Source organism: Pelodiscus sinensis, chromosome 8, assembly GCF_052426305.1.
Source record: "Pelodiscus sinensis isolate ZL-2025 chromosome 8, ASM5242630v1, whole genome shotgun sequence".
Classification (NCBI taxonomy): Eukaryota; Metazoa; Chordata; order Testudines; family Trionychidae; genus Pelodiscus; species Pelodiscus sinensis.
Window position 1 is genome coordinate 70,424,827 of NC_143059.1, and position 14,523 is coordinate 70,439,349.

At 47.4% G+C, this 14,523-nt stretch overlaps 1 protein-coding gene across 3 annotated transcripts in view; it reads left to right on the forward strand.

Annotated features, from left to right (window-relative positions):
* Positions 1-14,523, forward strand: part of SH3PXD2A (SH3 and PX domains 2A) — a 379,907-nt gene that overhangs the window by 122,620 nt on the left and 242,764 nt on the right. For all 3 annotated transcript variants that reach the window (XM_075935538.2, XM_075935536.2, XM_075935537.2), the window contains exon 3: positions 1,043-1,118. In XM_075935538.2, coding sequence (XP_075791653.1) covers positions 1,043-1,118 — 76 coding nt within the window. The remainder of the gene's footprint in view (positions 1-1,042; positions 1,119-14,523) is intronic.

Below are 14,523 nucleotides of genomic sequence, written 5' to 3' on the forward strand. Positions count from 1 at the left end.
GCTCCCTTGGCATTTGATTTAGCGGGTCTTTACTAGACCCACTAAATCGAACCCTGGAAGATTGATCGCCAGAGCATCCATCCTCCAGTAAGTGGAGATGTGGCCTTACTGCATTCAAGTACATTGGCTCGGGGCTATTTGGACAGCACCAAGTACAGTGGAGCCCTTAGTTGGTTCTCTGACACTAGAGGGCCGAATCAAGGATCTGCTGGGTTAATGTCTGAATGTGCTGCAAATGTTCTCTATAGGTGAAATTAATCTCTGTGCGGAGAGCTGGCAGATCGTAAGTGAGCCTTCAGGGGTCCACAGGTCATGCTCAGGGTGAATGCCACTCTGTGTATTTGCATCAGATTTCCTACTCTACTGTCTGGGCTTGTCTCCTGGAGTGTTCTTTTGGCCCGTGTCTGCGAGCAGGGCATTGATGATTCTCCGCATTCACACCGTTGTTTCTCTCCAGCTCTTTCACACGGGGATTTTGTGACAGGGCTGACAGTGAAGTGAAAAGCCTCTCCAGAAGGCCTGGAAACTCCTGTGCCCTTGTGTCCCTCCATGGGAAGGAGGAGTGCTCTTGTCTCAGCCTGGGAACAGCCCAGTGGGACCAGTTCTGCCAAGGAGAGGACAGATTCAATGTTTTATTAAAATATCCGCTTGCGTTTCTTTCCAAGCAGCAGTTCTTGCCAGGTGGGTGGTCTGTCCAAGAGGGCAGGTGGAGCCTTCATCCTCATCCATCACGGAGCAGAATGGGGATTGGAGACATGGCATTTGTTTTGTAATGAAAGATGAGTACCTGCTTTTAGAGCTGTGGAAAGGCAGGATTCAGCTATTTGCCTTGGCCCTGTCCCAACAGGCACACAGGAACCTCCCCTCCTTTTATTGGAGCATATTGCATTTTCTGGTACAGGAACCCTTGGACACTGTCAGTCATTCCGGCAGTTTCTCTGATTTATCTCCCCTCTGTAAAACCAAATCGTCCCTGCAGCTGGAGGAGGAAGGACAGAGGGTCCCTATGTGCAGGCTAAATATATTTCTGTTTCTGTTGCAGATGCAGCTTCTGGATAAATTCCCCATTGAAGGAGGCCAGAAAGACCCGAAGCAGAGGATCATTCCCTTTCTCCCAGGTAACCGCTTCATGATGGACTTGAACAGGGCAACGTAAGGCGTCCACAATCCATTCCACGACCGCTGAGCCCAATGAGGACTTGGCACACAGCTTCTGGTGATTCTGAATCTCAGGCTTCGGTAGCCACAGGATCTCTTTGTGTCTTGCAGCCTCAAGAAAGAAAGCATTTTATGTTCATTACAGATGGCCTCTTTCCTGTCATAGGCTGCTACATGGCAGGGGATGTGTTGACTATCTGTAAGTACTAGAGGAGGGAATATTTATGGAGGGACAAGGGAATGAACGCAGCAAGATTTTAATGATATGAAAAAGTTATGCTAAACGTTAGGACACATTTTCTAATACACTTGAACCTCTTTAATCCAGCAACCCTGGGAAACAGTGTATGCCAGATTAAAGATTTTGCCACTCCAGGGAGGGCGCTGTAGGGTCTGGGCGTGAGGGGGTGGGGTGCTTACCTGTCTCCCAGGGGCTGAGGTCAACGTTAGCCTCCCGACTCCTGCTTTTCTTCTCCTTCTCTTGGAGTGGGCATGCTCTTAGGCACCCCAGTTCCCAAGGGCAGGTGGAGGATCCAGGTTTTTCCACAGTGGACCAGGCTCCCTTGATGGCTTTTACCACTGCCCAGCTGAGACCTGGCCAAGGGGTGGGCCCTCAGGGGAAAGAGGAGGAGCTGGGGGCAGGGTTCCAATTTTTGCATTTTGAAACGGTGGCCACTCTCCTGCGACTTTGAGTGGTGTTAGGAGCTACTCCGCCTTAGTTAAGGGGACAGAAGCTAGCCCATCCTTTGTAAACTCTCTGGGCCAAAGGACCTTCTCTCTCTCTGTCTCATGCAGCTCTGCATGCGTTGTTGCTCCTTAACAAAGAATTATGGTTTTCATTCCCCACTAAGATATCAAGGAAGATAAAAAAAATCACATGAAATTCAAAAACATTGGCCAGTAAATATCTCTTTGACTTGACACACTGTCGCTACTACGGCTCAGTGAACGAGTAAGGGGCATGACAGATAGCCTCTCCGTAGAGTTATTTCACATACTTTCATTCAGTCACTTCCAGCCGGGGTCACAAGAATGATCAGGAAGTCACCTGGAAATCAAGGTCCGGACCACAGTTTGCTGTTGAAGAGCATGTTCGACTAGATGGCTTTGAAGCCAGCTTTCTGTTTGACTAGATGGCTTTGAAGTCAGTCTGAAGTTTGGCTTGCTGTATTGAATTTTACAATAGAGGGGGGAGGGGCTGGAGAGTTAAGCCCATTAAAAGGTTAACTCTGCCTTCAGCTATAAAAATTGGATCCCATGTCTTCCCCAAGGGGCAATAAAGTAATGTTAAATCAGAGCTGTAGTGGGAGGGTGAGGCCTGTTGCAGGCACTGATGCAATTTGAGGCAGAGCAGCTGCTGCAGTTGTACAGGGAGAAGAGCTCAGTGGTCTATAGGAGAGAAGGGCCTTGAAACAGTACAGTGCACGTGCATCTGCTGTGAGTGCCAGAGCCGCAGCATGCCAGCACCCTCCATAGACCTTCTGAAAAGCTGCAGGGTGTTCAGCTTTCCTCACGCTACAGCTGCCCTCCGGCAGCGGCGTTGTTTTCTGATGAGAGCACAGCACTAAGGAGTCAGGGATCTGGGTTGTATTTACATCGTGTCTCCATTCTCCCAGCTGTAAAATATGGTCAGTCGTGCTTACGCCCTCCCTCTTGCGCCATGGCGCTGTGGGATCTGCACATGGAAAATGCTCTAAACATGAGAATTATGCAGTGAGCTGACACAGATGTCAGCATCTGTCTCTGCAGGTGAGTTCTGCAGCCTGTAATTCAGTGGGCATTGACCAGTTTATTGAGCTTTGCCCTCACAGAAGTCTAGATGGGCACATTGCTGATTTCCAACATTCATGTCCATTCCAACAATGCTAGAGTATGACATCGCTGTATTTATTTTCTGAGAGGCAAAAAAAACCAAAAAACCAAAAACCAAACACACACCACCCAAGGTTCAGGAAAACAAAACAAAATGGATTTGGTGTCGCACATGGAAATTCTGCGACGCTGAAGAGGTTTTGCCCAAGTTGGTTAAATAAGGAGCTGCTAAGTACATTCGCTTTTAATGTCAGTTCATCCCCTCCTCCTCCTTTAGCTGCTGCTGATCCATTCTTTAATAGCGCTAACGCTTTGTAAGGGCACAAGCTGCTCTGAAGAGTGACTCCGCTAAATGTCGAACAACATAAAGCTCTGTTAAATAAACTAGCTGCTGTAATTAGAACGCACTTGATATTTCTATAGCCAAAGTGGACAGTGATTGAAATAAATGGCTGTTTATAACTGTCTTAATTAAAAAGCAGGCATGAAAGACGCTTGCGTTTAAAACCTGCTTTTATGATGATCTCATGATCCCTGTGTTTATTATAGGCCTGATCGTGTGTGGTGCAGAGTGCTTCTTTCTGCCAGGTGCTGAGTGCACTAAGCTACTGCTTGTAGTTTGAGGGTTCTTGGCATGTCTCCAAATCAGGCCCTATAAGAAAAAAATGCTGCACGTAATATTACAAATACTCCTGGATGCAAATATCTGAAACCACGAGTAATGTGGTTGTGCCTTTCCCTAGTAACTGTATGATTTCAGGTGCAAAGAAGAAAGGGACCCCTTTTCTAGGCACTCTTCCAATGGAAAAAGGCTGGCAAGCGACTGACTCACTGCGTCACACCTAGCCATTTGACAGCAGAGCACACGGAGTAGTTGATGATTAAGGCCGAAGTGGATGGGTAGATTGTGTTTATGTTGAATCATCTGCTGCAGCAAAAGGGCTAGAATTAAGGAATATTCCTTACTGGCTACAGAATGGGATTGGGAGCTAGGAATCTTGGATTCCATTTTCAGCTCTTGCAGGGACTGACTTTGTTCCCAGCTCTGGAAGGCAGTGTGCTATAGTAGTTAGATTAGGGACAACTGGAAGTCGGACTGCTGTTTGCTGCTTGCCGGTGTTACGGAATATTGTCTAGTGGCTACAGCACGGAATTAAGAGTCAAGGTTTCTGAATTCTATTTCCAGATATAGGAAGGAGTTTTCTTCAGTGGTCAGGGGAGGAGAATGCACATCGGGAATCCTGATCACTGTGTGTTTTTATTGCACTGCCCATTACCATTCCTCATCCATGGCCTCACTACTATTTGTTACCTGCACTCAGCACATCATGTCTCACATTGCATAGCTGTGCTGGTGACTGGCCCTTCAGAGAGATATTATAGTCACAGGTTGCTAGTTGCATTAGCCGCTGCTTAGAACAATCCAAGTGCAGGTCCTGGTTTGGCTGTGCTGAAAGCCCCTTAATCCCTGGGGCAGTGTATAAAAACATGGGATGTGTCACAGTGCTCTGAATCCTATCCGCTTGGGAATGTCGGAATTGGGTTCTAAGGACGAGAGTTTGACTTCCCCCTCCCCTCATTTTTCTTTTAATTTTCAGTTCTCCCCTGCATTCCCTTACACGAGTGGTTCCCAACCTTTTTTATACTGGGGACCGGGAAACTCATTCACAAACTTTCGACAGACCAGCAACATTTTATTTGCATAATCATGGACCGGCGGTTGGGAACTGCTGCCTTACACCAGACTCTCCAGGTAGCTCCCTTTCAGCACTGGTTCCCTGACTGCTTGGGGATGGCAGTTGGGACCTCAGCTGTTCTGACTCGGTGCGGGGGCAGCCTGGCTGTACCCTGCCCCATGTGGGAACAGCTCCAGCCGTGCAGGAACAGTTCAGCAGGACTCGGCCTGGGCAGGCTGTTAGGACACACCCTCCCAGCCGTGTTGGAGTGTCCCAGGTCGGGCAGGCGGTTAACCGGTCAAGTGTTAACATTTTAGTTGTTTATCTGGTTAACTATTTAAATGCTGTTTTACATCCCTAATGTCGGTACAACTACGTCACTCAGAGGTATGGAAAATCCACTTCCCTGCGTGATGCAGTTGTAATGACAAACCCTCACAGTAGACAATGCTTCTCCTGTCAATAACACTATGAGCTCTCGGAGAAAGTGGAGTACTTATGGCTACAGGAGATGCTCTCCTGTTGGTTAAATCGTGTCTTCTCTGAGTGCTAGAGTTTAACAGCTGCAGCGTTGTAAGTGTAGGTAAGCCCTCAGTCACATACTCCTGTCGTTACTGAAACACTAACTAAAGGTTATAGGCTGCAAACGCTTGATCTCCAGTTCCAGAAACACAGATCTCAGCATAAATCACGTCAATGCAAGGAAACTCGTCTCTGGAAAGATGATCAGCTACAGAGGTGCTTTTTTTGTTCAGCTTTTGAAAGGAAAGGGCAGGTCTCCTGTAGAAGGCAGCGGTGAGTGCATGCAGAAAGGGACCATATTGTTCTGTGTAAATTCCCGCGGCAGTGGCCCCAAAGGCTACATAAGTCATGTAGATTTCCATGTCTATAGACAGCAAACATAAGTCCCGGTCAGAGAGAGACTAAGAACCTGGATGGACAGACGCATGCGTGGACAGAAATCAACTCCCTTTGTTCACACAGTCCGTTGTGCCTTCCAGGGGGAGGCCTTCATAAGCAATGTTGTCGGGCATGAATGGGGGGCGGGGGGTAATGTGATCACCAAGCAGCTCAGTCATGGATCCCCATGCCATTAGGAAAGAAGTTGGCTTGTCTTTCAGATGTGCCACACTCTGCACTAGAGATGGGCTCACACCAGCAGGCGCTGTGGGGATTCTGACCCCAGACTGCTGCTTAGAATCTCGGTATCTTGCACAATTCCCAATATCTGAGCCTGGGCTTCAAACGAGCCTTGAGCCCTGCCGAGACTTGTAGTGGTGGCTTGTGTAAGCTTTGAGTGGCCCTCACCATCCTTCCTATTCCCCTGCCCTGCTCCGGGCGAAGGAAAACACACAGCCAAGGGGGATTGGCTTCTTTAATTCCCAGATTCTTTTCTGCCTTTGGGAGGCTGGCCGCCTTCCCCCTTGCTGAGTATCACAGGGAGCCACCATGGCTCAGAAGCCGGTGGGACCCAACAAAAGGCAGGCGAGGTGGTAATTCAGGATGTGTCCAGGTATCAGTTGGGTTCCAGTCGTCCCCTCAGCAGCTCTCTGCTAGTCTGTGGTGAAGTCTTCATCAAAGAAGGATTTTATCTGTTCTCTGCCTTCCTCCCTTGGCCCCTTTTACTCCTCTCGCTAAGGGGCCAGGGGAGAGTTGCTAAAACAGTGTTGCCAAGAAGATGTTTCTTTGTCAATAGTTTTCTCCAATCGAGTCTGGAAGTCCACAACTAAAATTCCAGATCTGTGCATCCCCTTGGACCCAACCACTCTGTAACATTAAATGCACCGGGCCATTTTCTGGCCCTTTGCTAATCCAAGTGATCTTAGTGATTTAATTAAGGGTACATGAGAAGAAAAGGGACAGAATTTGACCCTAGCCAGCCATAAGTAAACAGTATGGATAGGTCTGAATAGGTGCATCTGTTTCTTATTGCTTCTGCTGGGTGCCACAGCAGCTATGCCTCTGTTTATTTTTATATTTGGTTCTCAGGTGCCACATCAGTTACCTGGTGCCCCTCCCCACCTGTTGCTGAACTAGGTGGTTAATCAGGATCAACTGCAGCTGGTGTGGGCTCAGATCCACAATACAGGAAGTCGTGATCCACAATACAGGAAGTCGTGCCTAAGGATTGGTGTTGTGACTTATCTTTGAAAGCACCATGCCCCTGACTCAGGTCATGTCTTTGTTATGGGCTCGATTGACGGGGAGCCATTGATCCCGCAGGGATTGATTTATCGCATCCAGTATAGACATGATAAATCGACCACCCAGTGGTCTCCCATTGACGCTGGTCCTCCACCAAAACGAGACGAGTAAGGGGAGTCGATGGGAGGGTGTCAGCTGTCGACTCACTGCGGTAAAGGCACTGTGATAATCAGACCTAAATACGTTGACATCAGCGACTGAAGTTGGGTAACTTAGGTTGAAGGCCCACAGTAGCATAGACAAGGCTTCAATCTCACAGGTGTTTCTAGGGCTTACTCTTCACCTCTTGTGCCTGAAGGTATACTGCCCCTCCGTCACAGCCAGGCAAGACCTCTGAAGTAGGCAGTGCGCTGATTTTGGGGCACAAGTACCAGAGAAGCTCCATGTGGGCATGCTAAGCTGGACCAGAGAAGGCAGTAGGATGCCCAGGCCCTGATGTCTGCAGTGCATGTCTGTTTTGGGGAGGATTTTTCAGGGAGAGGAAGATCTTGTAGGATGGAGGGTGTGACAGTTTTCAGGGTACCCAGATCTGGGAGTCATCTCTCTTCCAGTGGGAGTCTTTCTGGTAGCAGCTGGGTGTCAGGGACCTGACGCTACCCACCTGTGAACTGCTCAGGCTGCTCCTTCCCTGGGCTCTGCCAGCCTTGCCTTTGCCAGGCAGGTTAACAAAAAGTTGCTTCCCGGTTTCTGAGTGCTTTTGACTCATTCCCTGATGTGACCTCCAGCTTCTGACACTGGCCGCCCAGAGAAATCCCAGAAGCTCTGCCCCCAAGGGAGAAGTGTCTCCCAGTTCACCAGCTTTACCTTGAACCACCCTCTCTGTCCCACACAGCACTTGCGAGCTTTTACCACAAAGCAAAAGAAGATTTATTTAAGAAAAAAATAAAGGCTTTAACTAGAAATGAGAGTGTGGAGGAAACACATTTTTTATAACATGAAACAAAATCTGAGTCTTCTCCTATCCCCTGCGCCCAGAGTGCAGTCCAGTGCAGAGCTGGCTGGCTGCACAGGAACACAAGTCTTGGCAAGTTACAAGCATTCTGTAGATACCTTCCATATTCCTCTTTATCAGTACATATTCTGCAAGATGTGTTTGGTGTAGTGAGTGTGTCAAGGCTGCGAGGAAAGCTGTGTGCAAAGAACAGGGCACCCTTTGGAACGGGGGCTGTCACAGCGGGGGTCCCTATTCTTTGAAAGTTCAGATGCATATCGGGTTTGAATCTCCGAACTTCGAGAGCTCCCCCTCACTAATTGGTGGGCACAAAGGAAAGGGATGTGCAGCGTGAATAAGGGGCCACCCCAGTCTACTGGGTTGGGGACTCCAACCCCCTGCACTTCTATAAGGAAATCCCCTGCCCCCAAGGATGCATTGAAACCTCCCACACTGACTTGGAAAGTTTCTGTTCTCTATCTGGCAATAAACATTGGCAAGACAATAAAGGCCAGGGAGAATAAATCTGGGATTGTCAACAGAGCCCAAAGGATTTAGGCACCTATCATTCCATTCCATTGTGAGATGGGCTTCTAAGTCCCCTAGGCCCTATTGCAAATCCCCCTCTTTCCCCTTCTTCCTCTCTCAACTTACCATTTTCACTTTATACAGTGAAAGGCACTTAACCAAACTCGTTATTTAACAACAGGTTAACGCCTAAGTCCATGAGTGGAGGAGAGGAGGAGAAAAACCAGACAGCTTAGTTACAGTACATGATTCAGAACGCTTACACCTGGGAGAGCAGAGAAAGGTGTGACTGTAGCAACAAATGAGCTGCATAGTTGCATCTGGTGAACCATGGTGTAGGCGGGGTAGCAAAGTCTGGTAACGCCCTGTTTTGAACAAAGCAAAGGTAACTTGAATAACCACTAATAAACATTGTGTGAGAACTTGTCTTGACTTCATTTCAGCAACTCACTCACAGGCTGCAGCAGAAAAGTAGATCTGCCGATGAATTGCATCCCAGGTGGCTATATATTTTTTCTTTCAGTAATGGCTTTTAGATGGGGAGGAGGAAGCTGAGATGAAGAATTGGAATGTGTTTGCAGCAAACATCAGTTTTTTCTCTCTGTTACTATAAAGTGTCATAGCCTATTAATTTAATAGGGCGAGACATGGGTGAGAGAAGATGGAGCATTATTTTCAGACAGGTTGAGATGTTGTTTTCATGTGTAAATGAATATTACATAAAGTTGTTCGAATGACTAGAATTATGGTCATGTTTGGTTGCTCTGAGCCATATGTAGATCTCATGCTGGTGTAGCTAAGGAGTAAATCCATAACATTAGAACCTGCCCTTCTATAATTTGTTAAATGTTGCTGTATTTGGGTCTCTGCATTGCCTTGGAAGCATTTTTTTTGCATTCCTCCTTCACATCATACTATAGCAAAATACCCAGTGCTTTTCATGGAAGTTTTGAATGAAAAGCACCCTTAGAAATTACAAAAGACTCAAGTAAGTTGTCTTATTAGAGGTTCCTTTGTTAGCATAAAGGGTCAATGTCAGGTTAATATTTAAAAATAAATATATTTCTTTGTTTTAATAAATAACCCTGGATTCTTTAATAAACCAAAAGTATTTTTTAAATCTGATTGTCTGTTCCCATTTTTTTTTTTACTTTTTTGCATTCCACTGAGCCTGAATACTGAAAATAGATTCGTTAGTTTTACTTCTGTTTAAACTCCCCTTCACTTCCAAGTCCTTATGCACTAGCAGAGTGTTCCAAGCACTGCAGAGGAATTTTTAAGTATCTGGCAAAAAATGTTTTCATTGAAATGTGAAGTTATAAAAAAAACTATCATGAAATGTCTGTTGAGGTTAGATTTGGTCATGTCTTCTGTATGTGTTTGTTTGTTTTTAAAATATTATACAAGCCTAAATCAACCTAAATAGCCTCCTTTAATGTGTTCATAATACATCATTTGTTTTCTCTCTTCAATATATGGGTATCATGGTTTGCATTCTTTCTGAGCCCTATATTTCTAATATTAATTATAATATTATTCTATAACAGAAAGGCCTACTAGACGTTGGGAGACTTCAAGTGTTAGTTTTCTTATGATCCAATGAAGTGTGATATTATATTCACCTTCTGGTGAACTGCAGTTTTAGAAGTGCCCGTGGTTTGATAAAGTAGAATTTTCTTCTTTGTTAAGAAACAATTGTGGAAAATTCATCTCCTGTTTTCTCTAATGAGAGTAGAATGGATTTCCTGCCCATTCCGAGCTTGAAGGCAAAGCAAAGAATGCTGGGAGGAAATGACCATTATTTAGTGAAGCAGACTGTTGAATTGCTGATCTGAAAGGGGGAAAAAATTCACTCATTCCAGACGTAGTAGAGATATTTTTAGGTCTCAAGTCCTTTATAGTTGGAAGACAAAGTTATTGTGCTTGTAGGGTCATGTGATGCCTTTAGCTACTTATTGAGGGACCTGCAAAAATAGCTTTCAGACTGCAGCTCCTTCCTTCTCAGTGACCTGAATTCTAACAAACACCATGTAACAGAATAAGAGAGGAGAGTATTCCACTTTGTATACCGATCCGGTTTCAAAAGCAGAGTTAAACCTCCCAGAGGCTTGGAAAGCTGTAAGGACTTGGATGGAGAAGTAGCTTCACAGTGAAAGAACTGAGAGGAGAGTTGGATTTTTGTTTAAAACCGAGATCCTGCCATGGATTGCATGCGGCTGGATAACTGCTCATGCGGAGCTCTGGTGCAGCCAGTGACAATTGCTGGAGCAGGACCTCATTTTTAAAATGGGTTACTGATGTTTTCAGATTTTAGTCATTCCTGTTTTAAAAAGCCTGCACTATTTAAGCCAGTTCCTCAGCTGGACTCCCAGGGAGTTCTGCCGGCGATTAATATCAGCTGAGAGTCTGGACCTATCTTTCCAGTTAAAGCCTTTACATTCTTTAACTTTCAACCTCCGGCACTTCCTCTAACCCTCTTGCGAGACACATTTCAAATTCATGCATCATAAAACAGCAGAGCAGAATGGGTTTATCGTTTTAGTCTAAGGAGAACAGCTTTTTGGAGGATCCAACTGATAATACTCTGTTCGGTCACATATATATATTTGGTGTCGGGGCGGAAAGGGAGAAGGATGTATTCGTGATAACGCAGCTCCCTTAAATTTGCAGGCAGGGTTCTAACTATGGGCTTGTGTGACGGCACGTCGGGGGTTCCCCGTCTCCTGCACCCCGAAATGGCACAAACAGACTGTACCAGCCAGTGGAATTGAGGGTGGTTTATTGCTCCTCCAGCACAGCGCAGCACAGATGTAATCTGGTTACAGGAACTGGGCTAGGATGCCTCAGGCCCCCTTGAGATGGGGGAGACTGGGCCCCTAAACTCCAGCTCCTCTCCCTAGGTTGTCTCATCCATCCTCACAGACAGCCACCAACCAACTAACCCACTTCCAGCCCTGCCCCCCAGCCAGGGCCGCATTCACCTTCCTTTGTTCCTCTCCATGGGGGGTGTCTGGCCACTGGTTCAACAAGTTTGGCCTTACCTCTGCCTAGTGAGGTTTTCCCTGCTGGGTCTTGCTCCAGACAGCAGGGGTCACCACAGCCCAGCAAGTACCCCCACTACGTCACAGCTTGTCCATGCAAACAGTGAATATGTGTCAGGCTGGGGTATAGCTCTGTCCGGAATGAGACTGCTGTGGGTCAGTTGTTCATGTGGACTCCCCTGCTGGGCACTAAGAAGTCCTTAATATTCTTTGATCCACTCCAGTTTCAGTGCGACCTAGATCAAAATTCACCAAAGAGCTGTCAATGCGCATGAGCAAGGTCCACATGGACAATTAGTCTGTGGCAGGCTAAATTCACACCTCAGCTTGCCAAGAAATAAATGTTTGTGCAGACAAGCCCTTACATGTCATGTACCATGGGTCTGAACTAGAGATGTGGAATTGCATTTAATCAGTTAATTGAGTAGTCGATGGAATTTCCATCGACTACGTGATTAGTCCATAAGGTGGGAAACTACAGAGCTGCAGCGGGGTTAGCTCTCGGCCTTAGGAGCTAACCCCGCTGCATCTCTGCCTTTTAAATGTATTAAGAGCTACATACACTTAAAAGGCAGAGGTGTAGTGGGGTGTGTGTGTGTGGGAGGACTGGGTATGATCCAGGAATCAGCTGATTCCCAGCTCGTGTCCAGTCCCAGACATATTAAGCCATACATATCATACACGATGGGACTGAGCTAGGGATGTTAAATTGCATTTAATCAGTTAATTGAGTAGTTTATGGAATTTCTACTGACTACTCAATTAATTGATAAGGGGGGGGGGGGAATGTAGAGCCACAGCGGGATTAGCTCCTGCTGCATGTCTGCCTTTTAAATGTATTAAGAGCCACCAGGCTCTTAATACATTTAAAAGGCAGCGGCGCAGTGGGAGGCACTGGGTGCGAGCCAGGAGTGGAACTGGAGTGGATCAAAGAACATTAAGGACCTGATTCCCGGCACGCACCCGGTCCTCCCGCTCCACCTCTGCCTCCCCTACCCCCTTGCGGAGACGGTGCTGGGAGGAACCGGCTTTTTAGCTGGCTCTTCCCAGCACCAGCTCCTGCTCCCCGCCTTGTCTCTCTCTGATAGAGGCAGCGGAGGGGAGAAGCGACTAGTCGAGTCCCGACTTGACTGCCTGATAAGCACATGCAAGTTATTTACATCCCTAGTCTGAACCACATTTCTCCACAAATGACAATTTCTCTTACAGTGCTACAAAGGGTCAGATGAAATCCAATAACAATAGTTTTGCTGGAAGAGTAGTGACCTTAGAACGGGGCAGGGAACCGTTTTTGGGTCAGGGACCACTGACCCACAGAAAAATTAGTTGGAGGCTGCACACAAGTAAGAAGCGGGGAAAAACCTCTCACTGTGGTCCCTGACTGAGAAGGAGAAAGACACTCCCCACATTCCCCTCGCACACCAGAGCCTGGGGAGGGGGGCAGGCTAGTAGTTTTTGTGTGCTTCTGCCCCCAGGGTGGCAGCAGAGGGGCTATAGCATCAGTGCAGGCTTCCCAGTGCTGGGGGGAGCTGAGCCTCAGGGGCTAGATTCAGGCAAGCCGAGGGCCACATTTGGCCCCCAGGCCTGAGGTTCCCCAACCCTGCCTTGGAATACTTTCCTTAGGTTTCCACCTGCCCTTTTTAAACAGGCTGAGATCTGGTGGGTGTGCAGACACTGAACAGGACATATGCCTTTGTTGTACCACTTGGGACTCATGCTCATAGATTTGTGATCACCAAGCCAGAGTTAAAGGGAAAATAGAAATTCAGAAGCTAATAAGGATTTTCTTAATGCTTCAAATAAGTTAGACCCCGGACTGGAAAGGCCGGGGAAGAGATTTATAATTTGCTCTAGTTAGCTGGATCGCTTAGTCAGCGTATTTTTAAACTTAGCAGTGGGGTTGGATTTTGTTTTGTGTGTTTGAAGGCAGCAAGAGAACCCGATTATAGACTTGAAAAGCAGTCCGAACTGCATCGGGATGATCACTTCCCCAGGCATCCCTCCCGGACATGCATGCCTGGCTCCTGCTCTCATAATTTGCTAAAAAACACTCTGAAAATCTCATCTAAAGTGTGTGGTGTGCAGCCAGGCGACCGGATCTTGTGTGGAACCCATCACCGGCGGGTTTGTGGAAGGGTTTATCTTCCTCTCTGGGTCCAAATCTCTCCTCCAGAATAACCTTCTTCCAGCCTCTCCAGTGCTGAGCCGTAGGGGGAAAGAGGGATCAAGTCTGAGTGCCGTGGTTTGTTTTGTGGGCTCATTTCACTCAACACCAAAACTCAAACCTTCTGTGTGCAACATCTTAAAATTCCGCACATTGTATTTGTCAGTGATTCAGTGTGGAGGCTCCAGCATGGCAGTGAGGAGCACAGGCTACTGGCTGCATGGAGATGGGAGTTCTCTGCTGTTCCCTCCCCCGGGAACAGGGATGTGACGGTGAAGCTGCAATTGATGCTGACACAGCCTGCCCCCGTTACACCATTGCCAGTTGCAACAAGTGTGGGCAGCATGCTCAGCCCTGCAGGATCCAAGTGGGGCTTAATGTGCTGGATCCAGGTGTGGAGCATCGGCTGCAGCTTCCAGAAAGGGCAGAATTGTCCCCAGAGATGTATTTATTCTCTGTGTCAGATTAGTAGATATTTAGGCCAGAAGGGATTGTTGTCATCATCTAGTCCAGGAGTGGGCAAATTAGCTGCTGGTTCCCTCCTCCCCCCTCCCTGCTATATTTACTTGCGCCTCTGCAGGTACTGGCGATCGCAGCTCCTATTGGCCATAGATTGCAATTTGCAGCCAATGGGAGCTGTGGGAAGCGATGTCCCGGTCCAAGCCGCTTCCTGATGCTCTGATTGGCCAGGAACAGGGATCTGCGGCCATCGGGAGCTGCGGCTGTGCAGGTAAATACAGCGGTGGCAGCCTGCCATGGGCCAACCCTGGCAATCTGCCACCGTGTTAGTCTGATCTCCAGCATAGTGCAGGGTGTTCGGATTTGTGTGTGTCAGACGGACTTCCTCTTGGCCAGAGAACTCTCCCAGGGATAACAGCCGTTCTCGCTACATCTCCACAGAACCCGCCTTTATCAAAAGAACAGAGGGAAAGATACAGACTTGAAAAATACCAGCATTTCCTGGCTCTGCCATCGGCCCCGAGAGGCGGCTGTGGTAATCTCTGAGGG